This window comes from Chiloscyllium plagiosum, unplaced genomic scaffold, assembly GCF_037043375.1.
Source record: "Chiloscyllium plagiosum isolate Xiang-an unplaced genomic scaffold, Cpla_swu_hap1 HiC_scaffold_21, whole genome shotgun sequence".
Classification (NCBI taxonomy): Eukaryota; Metazoa; Chordata; class Chondrichthyes; order Orectolobiformes; family Hemiscylliidae; genus Chiloscyllium; species Chiloscyllium plagiosum.
The window spans coordinates 17,695,919-17,717,113 of NW_028270159.1; the positions used below are offsets into that span (position 1 = coordinate 17,695,919).

Below are 21,195 nucleotides of genomic sequence, written 5' to 3' on the forward strand. Positions count from 1 at the left end.
ACCCAAAAGGTAGGCATGCGAACACAGAAGAGGGAGAGAGGTGCAGGGATTTAGGGTCTAAATCTCAGGTCAATGATGGGAAGTGTAGAAGAGAAGGCAGAGAAATCAAGAAGGGTCTAAGTGATGCCGTGCTTAGCTTTTTTTGCAGAGCCAGTGGATTGTCCGAGCAAGATGATAGTCTTGCTGCTTGAGGACCTGAAAAATATAAAATATTTCATCAGAAATGGACCTTTCTGTATCCGCTGACTTGTCCGATGAAGAACATTCATCTTGAATGTACAAATTGGAGATATTCATTTGACTTCAGGGACAATTGTGCTTTTTAGTAAGTCATGAAGTACAATGACATATGTTTTAGTAAGTCATGAAGTATAATGGTATATTTTTCATCAGTGTTTGAGAATCCCATAAAGGATGACAGGGTGGACAGTACATTCATGTAAAGTTCAAGTACAGAAATGAAATTGCCCAATGCCATGTCAAAGCCCAGAAGCTGATTGTGTAATTGCAAATACTTTGTGTCTTATTCTACAAGATTCTCGAGCTTTCCTAGTAGTTGCATGGGAGCAGTACTATCTATAGGTTCTCTCCAAGCCAGCAACACTGGGACTTGGAAATGTATTGCCATTCTTTCACTGTCGCTGGGTCAACACCCTGGAACTTCCTTTCAACAGCATCGTGGATCTTGGGCAACACTTGGGCAGCAATGGTTCAAAAATGCAGCTCACCATCGTCTTCCAAAGGGCATTGGGGAGCAGCCACAGAGGCACACATCCCATGGAAAAATCACAAAAACCCTTAGTGAACTACTGCCTTTCGAGCCTAGCTACTCATTACAGACAGACAGGAGCCAAGGTAGTGACTGGGCTCAGCGCTAGTATCCACCACAGGGACCATCTTTGACCATCACTATCAGGAGTCCCACTGTCAGCTCATTTTCACTTTTGGCAATTGGTTTAAAAAAAAGCAGGTCATTGAAGTCAACTGAAAACTGGAAGCAATGAATCGGCAGCTGGTTCAACGTTGCTCACTTTACTCCAATACAAGTCAGGTTTATCCACAAAGAACAGCAGGAGGGGAGAAAGAGATAGAAAACGTCAGGCTCATATTCACAGTAATGTGTGACTGTTAGGGCAGCTTAAGCATTCCTGACATTTACTGCAGCTCATATTGCGTGGATCCATGAATAATAAGGTATTAAGTGGATGTAACTTGATAAACAAATCAATAGATTAACATTTGGAAAGGTGAAAACAAAGGATATTTAATCTCCTTCCTCAGGTTATTTTCTGCAGAGATATATTTAAAGGATAATTCTACTCATTAATTAATTAAAAAGATCAAGCCTTCATTGAAATAAATGGGAACATCCAGACTTCTTAAAAAGCTGCATTTTAAATATTAAATGGAACATTATTTGCAGGGTAAATAAAGGCACTAACCTCTGCTAAATGTTAATGAACCCCAAACCAATTTATGATCTGGAGTACAGAATATTTTTGTGCGGAGATTTGTTCCACAATAACCTGAGCCACCATTTTGGTCTGTGTTCATTAGGATTTAAAGCCAAAGATACAGTACAAACGCTGTGAAATCTGAAACAGAAAACACAGAATGTAGATATAATCTCATTGGCAACTTTTAAAATCAAAACACATTGGGAGCAGATCTTTTTGTTTGGAATTAGCTTTGTTGTACGTTCCCCATCAGTACTGATGGATGGTCCCAGCACAAACACTACCCTGATGACCTGATTGCCCTCTTGTTTGTATATCAGATTTTCTTCTTTTTCTTAAAAATCCCTTGCAAGTGCAGAATGAACTTCGCTGCACAATTATCTGGGCATTGAATTTAGCAAGAGCCACATAATAATGATCTGTTGTAAATAGATTCATTCTGATGCATGTAAAAAAGTACTCAGTTTCATATTTCCAGTGAGACAAGTACCCAGATTTATTCCTATTAACTGGAGGAACTCCAGAACTTGTAACTGTACTTTTTACAATGCATGCACAGAGTATACGAAATAATTTAATAATTCATGATAAATTGAAAATTAAGAAGAACATTGGAATCTGATTAAATTTGGGTCTGAATTTTGAAATGTGCCTTCGATACTACCATTTTCTTTTTGAAAAAGAAACAATTTGTCTTAATTTTTAAATTCATGTCTTATTTGCTGATCCCAGCCTTAGTCCAGGAGATCTCTCTGTCCCTGCCTTTGATCTATTACATTCTTTTCTGTTGACTTGGGCGTGGCTGGCAAGGACATCATGTAAATATTTGTTTTAAAATATTTATTGAACCTATTTTTCTAAATCAACCTGTTCGGACATGCTATTGCACATCTCTGGAGCAGGTAGGACTTCAACCCAGACCTCCTAGATCAGGGGTAGGGACATTACCACTGCATCACAAGCAGGCCCCTCAAGGTCAGCATTTATTGTCTGTTCCTAATTGCACTTGAGCTAAATGGCATCACCGGGCCATTAGGGAGTGAAGTTATGAGTTGCCGTGGGTGTGGAATCACATTACCCCAGGCTTCTGGATTCCTAACCGAATGACATTGCCACGACATTCTTTTCATATGCATCGAGCTTTGTCTCTGAAATACATAGATCTCTCATTTTTCCAACAAAGCACACATTACTGAAGTTCTCAGAATTTCTAACACACCTCACATTTACAAAGAAATATTTTAAAGGTCCTTAAGAAGGAATGGAATGCAGGGCTGATTAAAACATATTACAGCTTCCATCCCAAATAATGGAGGCTACAATTTCTTTCATCCATTCATGAGATGTGGGTGTCATTGGCTTGGTCAGTATTTATTACCCAGAAAGTTGTTAACAGTCCCTAGTGAATTTCCTCTGGAGTGCCTCCAAAAAGCTGCTCACAGTTCTCCAGATGTGGCCTCACCAGCACCTTATATAACTGCAGTAAGACTTCCCTACTCATATTCAACACCCCCCCCCCCCCTTGAAATAATGGCCAATCTTCCATTAGCCTTCCTGATTATGTACTGTACCTGTGGGCTAGCTTTCTGTGCTTTGTGCACAGGTATCCTCAAGTCCCTCTGTGTTGCAGTTTTCTGCAGCTTTTCTCAATTTAAATAATATTGTATTCTATTGTTCTCCCTTCCAAAATGAACAATGTCACATTTTCCCACATTATACTCCATTTGCCATTTTTTGCCCACTTACTGAACCTATTAGCCCATTTTATTTCTGTAAACATTTTGTGTCCCTCTCTCAACCTACTTTTCCACCTTTTTTTGTGTTGTCTGCAAATTTGGCTACAGGACAGTCGCTTTCTTCCTCCAAGGCATTAATGGATATGGTGAATAGTTGTGGTCCCAGCACTGATCCCGTGGAATCCCACTGGTCACAGGTTGCCAACCTAATAAAGAACCCTGTATCCCTATTCATTGTTTTTGGTCCATGAGCCAATTTTCTATCCATGTCAGTATGCTATCTCCAACACCATGGGCTTCTGTCTTATGACTTAACTTGTCATGAGGTACCTTTTCAAACACTTTCTGGAAGTCCAAATCCAACACATTTACTGGCTTAGCTCTATCCACTCTGGTTGAGACTTGCTTGAAAATCTCTAATAAATTAGTCACGGATATGATTATGATTTTCCAAATGTTCTGCTATTACTTCCTTAATAATCAATTCCAGTTCTTTTCAATAATAAATATGAAGCTAAATTGCCTATATTTACCAGCTTTTTTGCCCTTTGAACAGGGGGGTCATATTAGCAGGTTTCCAGTCTTCTGGCTCTTCTCCAGAATCCAAGTATTTTTGGAAAATTACAACCAATGCATCCACTATCTGTGTAGCTACCTTTGTTAGGATCCTAGGATGAAAACTATCCAGGCCAATGGATTTATCTGCCTTAGTTTATCTAAATGCAGAGGAAACTTGATTATCTGGCATTCAATTATCGGAATATCGGATTATCCGGCAAGATCACAAGGTTCTGATGCTCGGCTAAACTATGTTATCCAGCATTCAATTATCCGGAATTTGATTAGCCAAACGAAATACTCCCTGTATCCTTCGGATAACTGAGGTTCCTCTGTACTACTTCTTCGGTGGTGGTGATGGTTATTAATTCCTCCCCCGTATTCTTTAGTATTAATGGAATGTTCGAAGGAACTTTCACAGTAACTACACATGTAAGATATCCGGTTTATTTTATTTACTCTTGGGATGTGGGTGTCTCTGGCTAGGGCAGCATTGATTGCTCAGAGGGCACTTAAGACTCAACCACATTGCTGTAGGTCTGGAGTCACATGTAGGCCAGACCAGATAAGAATAACAGATTTCCTTTCCGAAAGGACATGAGGAACCAGATGGGGCTTTCCCCCCAATAATTGGCCGTGGTTTTATGGTCATCATTAGGATCTTAATTCCAGATTCTTTTATTGAATTTAAATTCCACCATTTGCCATGGTGAAATTTGAAGCCAGGTCCCCAGAGCGTGAGCTGAGTTTCTGGATTAATAGGGGAAAGTGAGGACTGCAGATGCTGGAGATCAGAGCTAAAAATGTGTTGCTGGAAAAGCGCAGCAGGTCAGGCAGCATCCATGGAGCAGGAGAATCGACGTTTCGGGCATGAGCCCTTCTTCAGGAATGAGGAAAGTGTGTCCAGCAGGCTAAGATAAAAGGTAGGGAGGAGGGACTTGGGGAAGGGGCGTTGGAAATGCGATAGGTGGAAGGAGATTAAGGTGAGGGTGATAGGCCAAAGTGGGGGTGGGGGCGGAGAGGTCAGGAAGAAGATTGCAGGTTAGGAAGGTGGTGCTGAGTTCGAGGGTTGGGACAGAGACAAGGTGGGGGGAGGGGAAATGAGGAAACTGGAGAAATCTGAGTTCATCCCTTGTGGTTGGAGGGTTCCTAGGCAGAAGATGAGGTGCTCTTCCTCCAGCCGTTGTGTTGCTATGGTCAGGCGATGGAGGAGTCCAAGGACCTGCATGTCCTTGGTGGAGTGGGAGGGGGAGTTGAAGTGTTGAGCCACAGGGTGGTTGGGTTGGTTGGTCCAGGTGTCCTAGAGGTGTTCTCTGAAACGTTCCGCAAGTAGGCGGCCCATCTCCCTAATATAGAGGAGGCCACATCGGGTGCAGCGGATGCAGTAAATGATGTGTGTGGAGGTGTAGGTGAATTTGTGGCGGATATGGAAGGATCCCTTGTGGCCTTGGAAAGAAGTCGGGGGAGGTGTGGACGCAAGTTTTGCATTTCTTGCAGTTGCAGGGGAAGATGTCGAGACTGGAGGTTGGGTTGGTGGGGGGTGTGGATCTGACGAGGGAGTCACGGAGGGAGTGGTCTTTTCAGAATGCTGATAGGGGAGGGGAGGGAAATATATCCCTGGTGGTGGGATCCGTTTGGAGGTGGCGGAAATGACGACGGATGATACGATGTATATGGAGGTTGGTGGGGTGGTAGGTGAGGACCAGTGGGGTTCTGTCCTGGTGGCGATTGGAGGGGCGGGGCTCAAGGGCGGAGGAGCGGGAAGTGGAGGAGATGCGGTGGAGAGCATCGTCGACCATGTCTGGGGGGAAATTGCGGTCTTTGAAGAAGGAGGCCATCTGGGTTGTTCGGTATTGGAACTGGTCCTCCTGGGAGCAGATGCGGCGGAGACAAAGGAATTGGGAATATGGGATGGCATTTTTACAAGGGGCAGGGTGGGAGGAGGTGTAGTCTAGGTAGCTGTGGGAGTCGGTCGGTTTATAGTAAATGTCCGTGTCGATTCGGTCGCCCGAGATAGAAATAGAGAGGTCTAGGAAGGGGAGGGAGGAGTCTGAGACGGTCCAGGTAAATTTGAGGTCAGGTGGTCGCTGTTAGTAAAGTGGATGAACTGTTCAACCTACTCGTGGGAGCACGAGGCAGCGCCGATACAGTCATCGATGTAGCGGAGGAAAAGGTGGGGGTGGTGCCAGTGTAGCTGCGAAAGATGGACTGTTCCACATCCCACGAAGAGGCAGGCATAGCTGTGGCCCATGCGGGTGCCCATGGCTACTCCTTTGGTTTGGAGGAAGTGGGAGGATTGGAAAGAGAAGTTGTTCAGAGTGAGGACCAGTTCAGTCAGTCGAAGGAGGGTGTCAGTGGAAGGGTACTGGTTGGTACGGCGGGAAAGGAAGTAGTGGAGGGCTTTGAGTCCTTCGTGATGGGGGATGGAGGTGTACAGGGACTGGATGTCCATGGTGAAGATAAGGCGTTGGGGACCGGGGAAGCGAAAATCATGGAGAAGGTGGAGGGCGTGGGTGGTGTCCCGAATGTAGGTGGGGAGTTCTTGGACTAAGGGGGACAGGACCGTGTCGAGGTATGCAGAGATGAATTCAGTGGGGCAGGAGCAGGCTGAGACGATGGGTCGGCCGGGGCAGTCAGGTTTGTGGATTTTGGGCAGGAAGTAGAAACGGGCGGTGCAGGGTTGTGGGACTATGAGGTTGGAGGCGGTGGATGGGAGATCCCCTGAGGTGATGAGGTTATGGATGGTCTGGGAGATGATGGTTTGGTGATGGGAGGTGGGATCATGGTCAAGGGGGCAGTAGGAGGGGGTGTCCGCGAGCTGGCATTTAGCCTCAGCGGTGTAAAGGTCGGTGCGCCAAACTACTACTGCACCTCCCTTGTCTGCTGGTTTGATGGTGAGGTTGGGATTGGAATGGAGGGAGTGGAGGACTGCGCGTTCCGAGGGTGAGAGGTTGGAGTGGGTGAGAGCGGTGGAGAGGTTGAGGCGGTTAATGTTGCGGCGGCAGTTGGCTTTGAAGAGATCGAGGGCAGCTAAGAGGCCAGCACGGGGTGTCCAGGTGGATGGGGTGTGTTGGAGGTGGGAGAAGGGGTCGTCAGAAGGTGGGCGAGAATCCTGGTTGAAGAAGTAGGCACGGAGGCGAAGGCGGCAGAAGAATTGTTCAATGTCTCGCCGCGTGTTGAACTCGTTAATCCGAGAGCGTAGGGGAATGAAGGTGAGGCCTCTGCTGAGGACTGATCTTTCATCCTCAGAGAGGGGTAGTTCTGGAGGGATGGTGAAAATACGGCAGGGCTGGGAGCTAGGACCTGGTGTGGGGCTGGAGCTGGGAGTGGGTGCGGGGTTAGGTGTGGGGGCAGGAATCGGGGCGGGGAGTACCACTAGGTCACTGCCTCCCACATTTAACTCCTCTGACATTTCCTTACTCCCCAAGACTGTTTTCCCAGGTTCATTTTCTAAGGGGCCTGTGTTCAATTTGACCTCTCTCTTCCATTTTATATATTTATTGTCAGTTTTTATATTCCACACTAGTTTGCCCTCATTGTTTATCTTCTCTGTCTTTATTGTATTTTTAGTCCTCCTTTGCTAGATTCTGAACTTATCACAGTTTGTGGGGCTGTCACTTACTTTAACGTCCTCGTATGATTTTCCTTTCAATTTAATACTCTCCTTAACATCTTTGGTCAGCTATGGTTGGTTTACCTCTCAGAATCTTTTTTCCTTACCAGGATGCATTTTTGCTGGAAATCATGAATGACCTGTTACAGTCTTTCATTCCTGCTCATCTAAACATCCAGTTCACTTTAGCTATCTCTATCCTCATTTCATTGTAAATCCCTGTTAAACAGTTGTTTCTGATCCAAGTTTCTCACTGTTGAGCTGAATATTAAATTCTATCATGGTATGATCACTTCTTCCTTGGGGATCTTTTACTCAGAAGTCATTTGTTAAACCTGATTCATTACCCATGATAGCCTGCTCCCTGGTTAGCTCCTGGCATTTTGTTTAGGGAAACTATCCCTAATGCAGTCTATGAATTAATAGTCATAGCTACCATCTCCAAATTGATTAACCTAATCAGCATAAAGATTAAAATCACCCATAATTATTGCTGTCTTCTTTTCAAATATTATTTGTTGACATGTTGTCTTTCCCATAGAGTGGCTACTGTACACCACTCCTACTAATGTCTTTGTTCCTTTGCTGTTTTCTTCCTCTGCCCAAATTGACTTAATAAGATCTGAGCCTAGATCATCTCTCACAACTGTCCTCACTTCATTTCTTATTAACAATAGTATCCCACCACCTTTCCATTCTTCCTGTCTCTCCAAAAGGTCTTTGAATGTTCAGTCCCCAGTTTTGATCTCCTTGTAACCATACTTCCAGAATGGTTATGCGATCATATTAATTTACTTCAGTTTACGTCGTCAGTTTGTCTCCCTCATTTCAAAAGCTTTATGCATTATGATACAAAGCCTGGAGGTTTGTTTGATTATCGAATTTCCTCACACTTTTATGGTTCCTTGATACAATATAACTAGTCCAGTGGCATTACCATTATGCCACCACCTCCCCTTGTGGGTGTTGTAAGTATCTAAAAATACCTGACATATTCAAATTGGATGCAGGTAAGAGGGAAGAATGCAGAGACATTGATGAGTTTGATGTGCAGCAGAATATTCTGAATGTTTCTCAGCTGTACACTTGAGTGGAGCACACTTCTAGGAAGGCAAAACATGGCCAAGTTTGGAAAGTTCTTGTTACTAACCTGGTTTCTGATGTGTGCAGTTATTCCAAACAGAAAGTCTGGGTATGGAATGCCCTCTAGTGGAGGACAATTGAAGAGACCACAAGGTATTAATCCGAGATAAATGGTGCAGCCAATTCTCAAACTGTTCAGATTTGTGGTGAAGATAAATGACTTAACAGCTGACAAATACATCAACATTTTCAGCAACTTCAGATAAAATTATATATTTGCAGTTTTAAAAAAAAGAGACAATTTAGTATAAGTTTTCAAATCTAAACAGTTTGTTTATTGTAGATTGTGCTGCATACATTTCATAGAATCGTACAGAGCATGAAGCTTAAAGAAAGAAATACTTGCATTTATGTAGTACCTATTTTGTCCTCAGGATGTTGCAAAGTGCTTTATAGAAACTTTTATCCATACTGCCATCTAGTTTAACTTTCCCATAGTCTCTGTGCCTGCCGCCCAGGGTTCACTTTATCTTGTCTTGCCCATATTCCTGACAACATGGCATTCTGTTAACTGTTACCTGCCCACTCCCAGGGCTCTCCCATCTCAATCCAAAATCTTCACAAGTCATTTTCAGGCTTTGATGCATAATTGTCATAGCCTGCACTTTCAGCCTTCTGTAGATTTTCCATCCACCCCGTTCACTTCTGGTTTAAGCCAATTCTATCAATATTTGGATTTGTGTAATCACAGCATGGATTACCATAAGACCATAAGGATGGAAGTAAGGCCATTCAGGCCATTTGAGTCCACTCTGCCATTTAATCACGGCTGATGGGCACTTCAACTCCACTTATCCACACTCTCCCCGTTTCCCTTAATTCCTTGCGAGATTAAGAATTTATCAATCTCTGCCTTGAAGATGTTTAACGTTCTGGCCTCCACTGCACTCCGTGGCAATGAATTTCACAGGCCCACCACTCTCTGACTGAAGAAATGTCTCCTCATTTCCGTTCTAAATTGACCCCCTCTAATTCTAAGGCTGTGCCCTCCAATCCTAGTCTCCCCGCCTAACGGAAACAAGATTATGAGGCAGTGTTGAAGCGTATACAAAATAGGGGTAGGAGTTGGCCCTTGAAACTGCTTTTCCATTCAATATGACCAAGGCTGATTTGATTGTGGCTTAATTTCACATTCCTAACTTCGCCCAATAACTTTTGACTATGGATCATATCTGCTTTTACCTTCCCAACTTTGAGAGGGAAAAGCCTAACTGTAGCAGCCTTATTGCTCCCAGTGGCGATATCACTTAATTCAGCACTGAGCAAACATTTCCAAATGTTCAATCTCCCATTATGCTGTATATTTACCCATCTGCAGAAAGGTACAATCCTGTTAAAGAACATACGAGTTTTAACATAACAGTCAAACAAAGTGATTGGACCAGATAAAAAAGGGTGAATCTGTTTCCCTCTTGTTAACCTCCTTTGTTGGCCACAATTAAGATTTTAAAATTCTTTTCCGCAGACAGCTATATCAGACTTCAATTAAAGCATCGTACTAGTAAAAATAAAGGAGCCAAGAACAAGGTTTACTTTAGTGAAAGGAAGAGGAATATTACTAAGCCTGAGAAAAATATAATAAAATATAACTTCAAAACAGACACAAACATCAGAGAATTTTCAAAAAGAAATCCCTCACATTCTTGAGGTGTTAGATTTTGAACTGAGACCACAGTTGTTCAATGGATATCTTGTACCTTCAGCGTGGCAAAATCTCTAAATATCCTGGAGACTTGAGTGAAAAGATGTTTCTCCGATTTGCATGATTACTGTTTTGAGAGGTTGATACAGACAGGGAAAGAGAGAACCACTTCAGTTCTGTCTTACAAATCTATTTTCCATCTCAGTTCTGCCCAAAAGCCATTTGCTGAAATACACTTGTGTATACCAAGTCGTTTTTCATTTTTTCAAACTGGATAATCTGCAAGTGCCTTTTATCCCAATCTGTGAAACTTCCAGCAATGTCTAAAGCAAAAAATCTGAGATGAGGGCTACTTTATACCTGAATGAGTTTTACTGTCTTTTGATAAAAAGTTAAGTTCGACTCAGACTGTCTTTGTTTATCTCACATAGATTTCATGAGTTTGACTCAGCCTGGTCAGGTAACCACTTCAGCTGTCTTAACTCAGTGATTTTGCTCCTTTTTCAAAAAGAACATTTTATTCCAGATATTTAACTGATCAACCTGTTCAGAAATGTTACTGTACACCTATGTAGCAGGTGGGACTTGAAGCTTGGCCTCCTGGCTCAGAAATAGAGACACTACCACTGTGCCTACACCTATTTTATTTCATCAAAGTTACAGGTATTATAATCAGATGATGGATGTTGAAAATTGATTGCCCATTCTTTACCTTTATCACAACAATAGTCTTCTCATGATTGCCACTAATTTCACTTGTTACCAGCTCCCTCACTGTCACTCATGCTCAAATCTAGCATTGGTTAATTGCGTTTCTATTTCAGTACATTTAGACCCCTGATTATTCTAAAACCTTATGCATAGCAATAAAATAAGTTTTTTTTTAACTTTTTCAAGCACCAGAGAAAATATCAAAACCACCTCAAACACAGCCCAGGTTAAAACCAAGTGACCAGGGAAACACTAAAGGTATGGGCATAATTAGAATAGATGATGCACATCTAGTTTATGCATTTAGATTTTTCAGAGCTATTCTGTATTTAGATTTTATTTATTTTCTATCCTTTTCCACATTTCCCTGCTTTGCACCCCTCAAAAAGTTATCACATTGAAATAAAATGTCCCATTCTGAAACTCCAGTTTCATTCCATGATTAAGACAATGGGGACCTCTCAACAAGTCAGGAGGTGGGTATTATCTTTGTGCTCAGTTTGTGCCATCATTCCTAAACCAGCAGCTTTTCAGTCCGGCCAGGTTTAAACTTGAAAGGATAAGCCTTGCAGACTGCTCATCGAGAGGACTCTTCACACTTGGCCATTCATGAACTGCACCACAGGATTACCCCATCCAACAGCACTATTCCACAGTGAATATCTGGAACTTTGACTAATAAATGCCTAGACCACAGCTGGAGAATATTAAATGACAGTGGATTAACACATTGACAGTGAAATAGGATATGAAATCTAACATCAGCTTTTTAGCATAAACTGTGCTGTTTCTTTAAAAATCACCAGATAAAATCAAACTTACTTTAACCATTGGTTTTGTGAAGATAGTCCATCTCTGAACCAGAACTTTATGAAATAGCCGATAACAGTGTGCCATTATGGCTGATGATTGACTGTCAGCAGAATAACTGAATTCCACTGTGAACTTGTTGCCTGCAGTGTTACTACTTGGAATTTGGAATATTACAAAATTATTTGTAAATATTGCATCCTGAAGAACTTGACTCTTGAAGGGATCCATTGGGACTTTTATAGTCTCATCCCCCAGTTAGTTCCAATATTTTGCTATTTTTAAGAAAGAAAGGAATAGTTTCAGGCTTCCCATTTAAATCCAAACCAGCAGGGAACATGGCCTCAGGCGAGATAGCGTCTTATGTTATTGAATAGGATATGGAGCTATGAGGAATCACGCTCTAGTTCTCTGTACCAATAGTATCCAGAGTATAGGTAAGACTTTGGATCTTACAAGTATTCTATAGATATAAATAGATTCTATTTATTTATTTAGGGTTTAAAGTTTTCCATCTATATATATATGTATATAAAACAATATCCAAAATAAACCACAATGGGCTACATTATGTTTCAGAAGTCTTAGATCATTACAAAGCCTTTCATTTATTCTGGTTGATGCAAAATAGACCAATAAATGAAGAAATAAGATAAATGCCTGAAGTTAATAAATGGAGCTAACTATTTTTAAGAAGGATGAGTAGGAATGCATGGAGTGGGATAGTTATTTAAGTAAAAATAAGTACTTCATCACCAATCCAATTGCCTAAACCTGATTCTGAATTATTTTCCTCAAAGATTATAATAAAAAGATGGCGGGGGGAGGTGGGGTGAGTTGGCAAAATGATCCAATGTTACAGAAATCATCTTTTAATTGAGTCAGCCAGATTTGATGGATGCTGATGAACTATCCTTAGCTGCTGATGAGAGGAATATTGTCTGTGGTCTTCTGTTACCTTCCCATCTGCTTCCTCCTCCCAAAGAACTGAAAGCAATGCCTAATTGCTTTAGCTTTCCATTGAAACCACCAATGGCCCTGAGAACCATTCCAGGTATTAATCACAACATGAAGCGTATTGGCCCTGATTTTGCTTAATATGGATTTGAGTTAAGTTTATACTGTTGTTGTGAAAAAAATGTATTATTTCACCGTGTTGGAGTCTACACTCTTAATTTTACTGATTCCAAAGGGAATTAAAACAGTGCACTGTGGAAAAATTTAGAGTCTGTTTTTCTACATTTTTCTGTTTAACCCTTCAAACCCGTGAAAAATCTCTCTCATCTTTCTGTCACTTCTATTTCAAACTTTTCATCAAATGTCTTCATGAATTCCTTCAACCAATTCTGTCAAATATGGAAACAATATCAATTTGCTAAATGAGAACCTAATATTGTTCCTGAAATTATACATTGAATAAATAAACTTTTAGCCTGAAATTGTTTCCTCTTGTTCGCGAACTTTCATCTTGACGTTTGCACTGATGTTTCTGTGGTTTGAATTTTCCTCACTCCCCACCCCCACCCCCACCCCCACCTCCACCTCCATCCCCACCCCTGCCCCCACCCCCACCCATACCCACTTCTCCTCCAGACTGTGAGTGCTACGGGCACTCCAATCGTTGCAGTTACATCGAGTATCTCAAGATTGTGACTTGTGTCAGCTGCAAGCACAACACTCGAGGCCAGCACTGCCAGCACTGCAGACTGGGCTACTACCGCAACGCCTCAGCAGAACTCGATGATGAGAACGTCTGTATTGGTCAGTAAGCGCAGCCTTAACTCCAATCAGGTTGTACAGTTTTATTTTAACATTCACTCGGACAGAAGGCCTGCCTCCATCTTAAATTGCCAGCTCTACAACCTTTGATCGAGATCTCCAGTTTATTTTGAACTTTACAGCAAGTGCACGATGGCTCAGTGGTTGACACTGCTGCCTCACAGCACGAGGGTCCCAGGATCGATTCCAGCCTTGGGCAACTGTCTGTCTGGAGTTTGCACATTCTATCCATGTCTGTGTGGGTTTCCTCCGGGTGCTCCGGTTTCCTCCCACACTCCAAAGACGTGCAGGTTAGGTGAATTGACCATGTTAAATTGCCCGTAGTGTTAGGTGCATCAGTCAATGGGAAATGGGTCTGGGTGGGTTACTCTTCGGAGGGTCGGTGTCGACTTGTTGGGCCGAAGGGCCTGTTTCCATACTGTAAGGAATCTAATCTAATCTAATCCAAAGTGATTTACATGTAGATTCTTCCAGTAGTAGATAAGATTGTGAAAACAGAACAGAAATTTGCTGCAGAAACTCAGCAGGTCTGGCAGTATCCAAGGAGAGAGAAAGAAGAGTTAATGTTTCAAATCCAGTGACACCTCTTCAGGCTGTGAATTGGCTGATGCAATTTGATATGAAATGCCAGGGAATCTCACTTCTGGAAGGATTTGTCTTGAATTGGACAGAGTATTTGATGCAATAAAATAAGCTCAGTCAGTAGCCGTGGAGAGTGCAGGTGGTTAAAGTTCCTGATACAGATCCGTTAAAGTTGGAAATGCAACAGAAAACCGAACAAAAGAAAGGGGAGATAAAAGAAAAAACCTGACACAACATCCAATAAAGAACCCACATCTGAAAGGTCCATGCCACTCTGCGGAAGTCTAGATTAGAGTGGTGCTGGAAAAGCACAGCAGGTCAGGCAGCATCCGAGGAGAAGAAAAATCGAGCAGGAATTCCTGATGAAGGGCTTTTGCCCTTAATGTCGATTTTCCTGCTCCTCGGATGCTGCCTGACCTGCTGTGCTTTTCCAGCACCACTCTAATCTAGACTCTGGTTTCCAGCATCTGCAGTCCTCACCTTTGCCATACCACTCTGCTCCCAGTATTCTCTGTTTTTGTTTCAGACATTCCCCCCCCCATCTGCACCCCCCCAGTCTTTTCCATTTTTGTTTTGGTTTTGAAAGATCAAACATTCTGTTCACTCTGTTGCAGCTCTCATCCTGCTGCTAATAGATGGTGAATGGAGGAGGAGCAAGGGAAGCACTTTGCAAACATTAAGCACTTACTGCTCTTCCTGAGCAAAGGCAGGTTGGAAGGTAGTGTTTCTGCCCTCAATTCCCCAGCACTACCTCAACAAGGGGCTAAGTGGGATAGTGCGACACTTTAATTACTTTTTTAGCAGGAACTCCACATTTGTAAATCCTCGTTTACAACATCCTAGTCTGTGAGTTTCTCAGGAAGACTATCAATGCAACTCCAAAGATCAGGCCATGTGGTTGATGCAGCAACTTTAGGAGTTCTTCATAGAATGGTTGCAGCACAGAAGGAGGTTATTCAGTGTATTATGTTTGCTGGCTCTCTGCAGAGTAATTCATCACTTCTCCTCATGAGATGGCACCTTCAGATAACTATCCAATTCCTTTTTGAGAGATTTAATTGACTTTGCCACCATAACAGCCTTAGGCAGTGCATTCCAGACCCTAATCACTCAATACATGAGAGTAATTTTCCCCATGCTGCCATCACTTGTCAGTCACCTTAAAGTGTGTCCTCTCCTTCTTGAGCCTTCCACCAATGGGAATAGTTTCCCACCATCCACTTTCACCAAATCTCCTCTCAACCTTCCTCTCTCCATGCAGTACAGTCTCAACTTTTTCAATCCAGCAACATAACTCAAATAAGTGTCAAGGCAGATTGATAATGTGGGCAAACTGTAAGGAGGGAAATTTGACTTTTGTTAGACAGCCAATCAGTGTTACCACTTGCTCAATTTTAATTTGGCTCATTTAATGGAAAAACAAGCTCCTCTTGAAATAAAAAAAATCCCTCCCCCTTGGTTTTGGAAACTCTTGCTCCATCTCCAACTTCCATTTTCTCTCTGAAGTTCCTGAACCTATTGTCAACACCCAATTTGTGTTCACCACTCCTATTACTGCCCCAAGATCGCCACCCCTCTTATAAAACCTAGGCAGTCTTGCCCAAAGTCATGAATTACTTTCTTTATGAGGTTCAGCAGCCTCGTTGTCCATTCAACCTTGAACACACTGGATTACACCATCCTGCACTGTCTGGTCCAGTGCATTTCCCTTACTTGGCTCCATAGAGAAATGGTCTCAATCAATGGTTTATCTTCCCACTCCTTCACTGACCTCCAAGTGTCCTCTTGGCAATATCATAGAAGAATTGGATCAGTTTCCATTATGTATGTAAATGAAACTCAGCTCTATTGTTTGCCCACATTTCAACTGGCCCAGCTATCGTTTCTGTATTATCAGACTTCCTTGTTTGATATCCAGAGCTCAAAAGGCTAGAATTCCCTCTGGTAAGCACTGAGTAGGTTGAAACCATACTCTTCAGACTTTGCACAAAATGTTCACCTTATACATCAGCCCCACCCCACATCCCCCTTCCTCATCCCCCTGAACAGAACCCGAGAATGTCCACATCCTTGGTGGAGCATACGTTGAATTTCAGACCCTAAATCCTGTTCAGCTTCAGCAATGATGCTTCCATGGCATCACTTAGTTTCCTGTTTCCTAAGCATATGCTTCTAAATCCCTTGTCCTTAGCTTTGTGAATTCTAGGCTCGATGCCCAATTGATCACATGACCTCTCCCCATCCTCCACCTTCAGTGCATGACAGTCGTTCTAAAACCCTGTTGCCTATATCCCAAGATCTTCTTACATCATTTCTCTTTTAATTCACAAACACCCAGAGGTTCAAACACTACTCCTGTATTTAAGGCCCTCTGTGAGCTTCCCCCTTCCCCTTTCTGTTACTTCCTCCAGTATAACAAACCCTGGAAATTGGTTCTTGGCTTGCTTGAGACAGTCTAGAATGAGAGGTCATAGTTTTAGGATAAGGGGCGGCAGATTTAAAACAGAAGTGAGGAGGAATTACTTATCTCAAAGGGTCATGAATCTATGGAATTCACTTCCCCAGAATGGGTGAATACTGGAAAACTGAATAAATTTGAGGAGGAGATAGACAGGTTTAGTAATGGGTTAATTAGTAACTGCTTATAGGGTTGTAGGGAATGGGCCAGCAAACTGGAGGTCAGCTGTGACCATATTAAATAGTGGAACAGGCTGGAGCGGCTGAATTGTCTCCTTCTGTTCTGAGTGCTTGTGTTCTTATAAAATGTGCCTTAAAACTCACTTATTTCGTCAATGTTTTCTTGATATAGCGACACTCAACATCATTAGTCGGGAAATTTTTTTTGACAATGATGGGGGGAACGAGGCAGAGAGAGGGAAGCTGCTAAACACAACATGTGCACTTTAACAGGTGAACCATATAGCAAAGTAACTCCTGAGCGTTCTTGCTGAGGCCCTGCCATCAGGGACTCAGTGGGCTCTTTATAATTTTTGGATACTGCAGAATCTAAACTGGCACTGCCCGTTTAATCTTCATAAGCTTTACTCTTACATTTGCTTCTCCTCCATATGTCTCTAACCTGCAGTCCAGACAGCAAAGGCACCTGGCCACAAGCTCCTGTATTCCTCAGAAAGTGCTTAGTCTTTGGTTGTGTTGCTTTATGCCTGTATCTAAAAGTTCAAGTTCAAGACAAACCGGTTAAGGAGAAGACAAAAACAGGGACTGTCTTCAGCCTTAGGCTTCTTTAGAACTCTGTTTATTGCAGATTAATACTAATTATTACTACTCATGGTAATCTGAGATGGACTGTTTTTACTGTTACGTACTTAAAAAACTATTCTTAACATGTGCTCCTCTCTTCAAAGCTAATTAACTCCACCCACACTGTGCTATTTATACCCAGTTGGAAGTACGTAAAATCTGTCCTTATTTCACAGAATGTAACTGCAACCAACTCGGATCAAGACATGACCGCTGCAATGAGACAGGGCATTGTGAGTGTAAAGCAGGAGCCACGGGCCTCAAATGTGAGGATTGTAAACCAGGATACTATTGGAGACTGGGTTGTTTCCGTAAGTATATATAGGACATTAACGGTGAGTTGGGAGAGCTACAGCAGACCATTAGCACTAACCTCAGCTCCAGCTACTCTTCTGCAGAAGTGCCATTCACAGTGCCCATGGTGAAACTCAGTGAGATTGGTGGCTTCCTCAATAAATAATTTTAAAAACACCAGAGAATGGCTGATAGTACAGAGCGCTCCAGAAAAAGAGTAATCACTCAGCCAAACTTGCATTAGATGCTGAAGAAACTGACTACAGTGTGGAGTGGTCTTTAGTCATCTGGATTTCACACTGTCTGCTATTGTAGCCAGCAACATCATGAAGTCAGACACTATAACTGCTGAAGAGAGGTTTCAGAAAGAAGAAGCAAGAATCTCATTCATATAGCGCCTTTCATAGGGGGGGGGGGGTTATTGAAGATGCTTCATAATTAGTGACGTGTAAAGTCATTGTTACAGAAAACAGCAAGTACCAACCAATAAATCACCAGTTCCCAGATCTTCCAGTAATGTAATCAAACCTTTTAGGATCCATGACTTCCTGAGAGACAGCATTACCCTGCAGTGCCAGGCTGGATTTGTGTTCAACTTGGAGTGGGAGCTGAAGCACCTGATTTGAATAAAGGTTGGAATGTAAACCAGAGAGTAGAAGCCCTCTTACGGTGCAGTGGTAGTGTCCCTACCCCTGAACTGAGAGACCCAGGTTCAAGTCCCACCTACTCCAGAGGTGTATCATACCATCTCTGAACAGGTTGATGAGAAAAGTAGGTTGAATAAGAAAAATGACAAAGTGAAATTGTGAGGGGTATAGATAGAGTTAATGGTAGGTGCCCTTTCCCTAGGACGGGGAATTTCAAGGCGAGATGGCACATTTTTGAGGAGAGAGATTTTAAAAAAGACACCAGGGGCAATTTTTTTTACATAGAGGATGGTGCGTGTATGGAATGAACTTCCTGAGGAAGTGTGGGATGTGAGAACAATTATAACGTGTAAAAGACATTTGGATAAATACATGAATAGGAAAGATTTGGAGGGATATGGGCCAGGAGCAGGCAAATGGAGCTAGTTTAGTTCGGGATTATGTTCAGTTGGACTAAAGGATCTGTTCCCGTGCAATATGTCTGTGTGATAAAGTGACCTTATCCTGATTAGGAGTACTGCCAATTTTTCAATGGAAGAGACATTAGTACATCATGGATGGGGATCCCATTATTTTAGGGAAGTCAAAATGTTCTGGCCAACCATTGGATGTCTAAAACATTTCTTTAAAAAAAGTGTTGTTAACACACAGTGAGCCAGTCAGCAATGCTGTGAACTCCCAGCATGTACTATGAAACTGTCAGATCTCCCCTTTTCGATATGACTTTCCTCTTTATTCTTCTGCAAATGTACTCCCTGCAGCAAACGTTTGTGACAACGAGCTTCTGTTGTGTCAGAACGGTGGGACCTGTCACCAGAACCAGCGCTGTGTCTGCCCCAAAGGTTACACCGGCGTCCTGTGTGAAGCAGGGAGCTGTGACCCTGAAGGTGGGAACTGCAACGCGGCGTGCACCTCACTCCTGAGCCAGTGGGTGGCCCTGTTCTCCGCATTGACAATGCTGCTGCTGCTGGCCTCTCCCTATGAATAATCTCCAGGCAATTGGGCAAATCTACACCCAGGAGCTGGAACGGTGTCCGAGGCGCTCTCAGGAGCAGGAGGCTCTTGGCGATGACACGGTGTCACCAGCGTGGCGTGATCCAACGGAAGTGTCACTTTGTAGGTTCCATGTATCTAACAAAAAAGGTGATGATGACAGACTGTATAAATTGACACGTGTTGTACCGTATCCCACAGTGAACGTTGCTCATAATCAGTTTAGGGAGGGGTGGGGGGGGAAAGAGACATTGTAGGGAGTAATTCCATCAGTAAAGCCAACGGAGCATTTAGGAACTATCGTGGCGAGTAACTGCAAATCGAACTGTTCACATTTTGCTACATAATCCAATGTCATCTGTTGCCTAGATGTACTGATGCCTCAAACACTAGTGGCTGCTTTTTTTTGCGAAATACCAGTTTGATGGGAAAGAAAATGGTTCAGTCTGTGGTCAGGTGGTTTCTAGAGGGTGGTATATAACATGACAAGCAGTATTATTCTACCAGATTGAATACCCTTTTTTTGTAGAAATGGTTATTTTTGCTCTACTTACATGTGAACATATTATGAACATTTTATTATACAGTGACAACACACAGTAAAAAGACTTGTTACATCATTACTCTGGCATTCCTCATATTATTTTTGATTTTCTTTTCTTTTCCTGACAGAATTGTGACATCAGGAGCTATTACAGGGTTTAGAAAGATTTTAAAAAATAATTTAATCTTTCATGGAATGTCAGCATCACCTGGAAAGGCCAGTATTTATTGGCCATTACATAGTGCCCTGCAATGGAGTGGTTTGTGAGGCTATTTCAGAGCCAAGCGCATTGCTATGGGTCTGTAGTCACATGTAGGTCAGATCAGGTAAAGACAACAGACTACCTTCCCTAAAGTACAGGGTGGGGTTAACCATAATTGACAATCACTGTAATAGACTAGCTGCCAATGTGGATTTTGTTAGTGAAGTGTAAATATCACCTGCTGGCCTGGTAGGATTTGAACCCACATTTGTATTATTAGCCCAGTGATATCGCCAATACCCCACCAGCTTCACCTGACACAATAATATTGACATTGCTGCTGGTGGCTGTGTATAAATAAGATGTTGAGAGTATTGAAGCTTGACCTCTTCACAAACATTGGATTCAGGCAGGGAGAGAGTCCCTCCTTTGTGCCTGAGGGGTTGGACCATCCTGTACAGATACATAGAACATAGAACATAGAAGAATACAGCGCAGTACAGGCCCTTCGGCCCTCGATGTTGCGCCGATCCAAGCCCACCTAACCTACACTAGCCCACTATCCTCCATATGCCTATCCAATGCCCGCTTAAATGCCCATAATGAGGGAGAGTCCACCACTGCTACTGGCAGGGCATTCCATGAACTCACGACTCGCTGAGTAAAGAACCTACCCCTAACATCTGTCCTATACCTACCCCCCCTTAATTTAAAGCTATGCCCCCTTGTAATAGCTGACTCCATACGTGGAAAAAGATTCTCACTGTCGACCCTATCTAAACCCCTAATCATCTTATACACCTCTATCAAGTCACCCCTAAACCTTCTTTTCTCCAATGAAAACAACCCCAAGTGCCTCAGCCTTTCCTCATACGATCTTTCTACCATACCAGGTAACATCCTGGTAAACCTCCTCTGCACCCGTTCCAGTGCCTCCACAACCTTCCTATAGTATGGCGACCAAAACTGCACACAATACTCCAGATGTGGCCGCACCAGAGTCTTATACTTTTAAATCCAATTGTTCAGACACAGCTCTGGATCAGGTGAGATTTGAACCTTATAGCCATCTAGCCCAAAGGTAGGGACACTATCATTGTACCACAAGATCCAGTATATCCAATCCATTCTTCTTAGCTGCTTGCATAGGTCAATCATCAGGAAAAGCAATTGCAGCCTTGATTGACTCAGTGACTGAAATCAGATTAATTCAGGCCAGTGAT

General features: G+C 42.7%; 1 protein-coding gene across 22 annotated transcripts in view; it reads left to right on the top strand.

Annotated features, from left to right (window-relative positions):
* LOC122564903 (netrin-G2-like) overlaps positions 1 to 19,849 on the top strand; it is a 127,913-nt gene extending 108,064 nt beyond the window's left edge. For 9 of the 22 annotated variants that reach the window (XM_087998355.1, XM_043720341.2, XM_043720344.2 and 6 more), the window contains 5 exons: positions 8,535 to 8,600; positions 11,047 to 11,118; positions 13,264 to 13,431; positions 17,469 to 17,603; positions 18,995 to 19,849. In XM_087998355.1, the coding sequence (XP_087854481.1) occupies positions 8,535 to 8,600; positions 11,047 to 11,118; positions 13,264 to 13,431; positions 17,469 to 17,603; positions 18,995 to 19,221 (668 nt within the window). In that variant the 3' untranslated portion in view covers positions 19,222 to 19,849. The remainder of the gene's footprint in view (positions 1 to 8,534; positions 8,601 to 11,046; positions 11,119 to 13,263; positions 13,432 to 17,468; positions 17,604 to 18,994) is intronic. The other 13 variants (XM_043720346.2, XM_087998356.1, XM_087998357.1 and 10 more) reach the window with 3 other exon arrangements.
* The last annotated feature ends 1,346 nt before the right edge of the window (positions 19,850 to 21,195 follow it).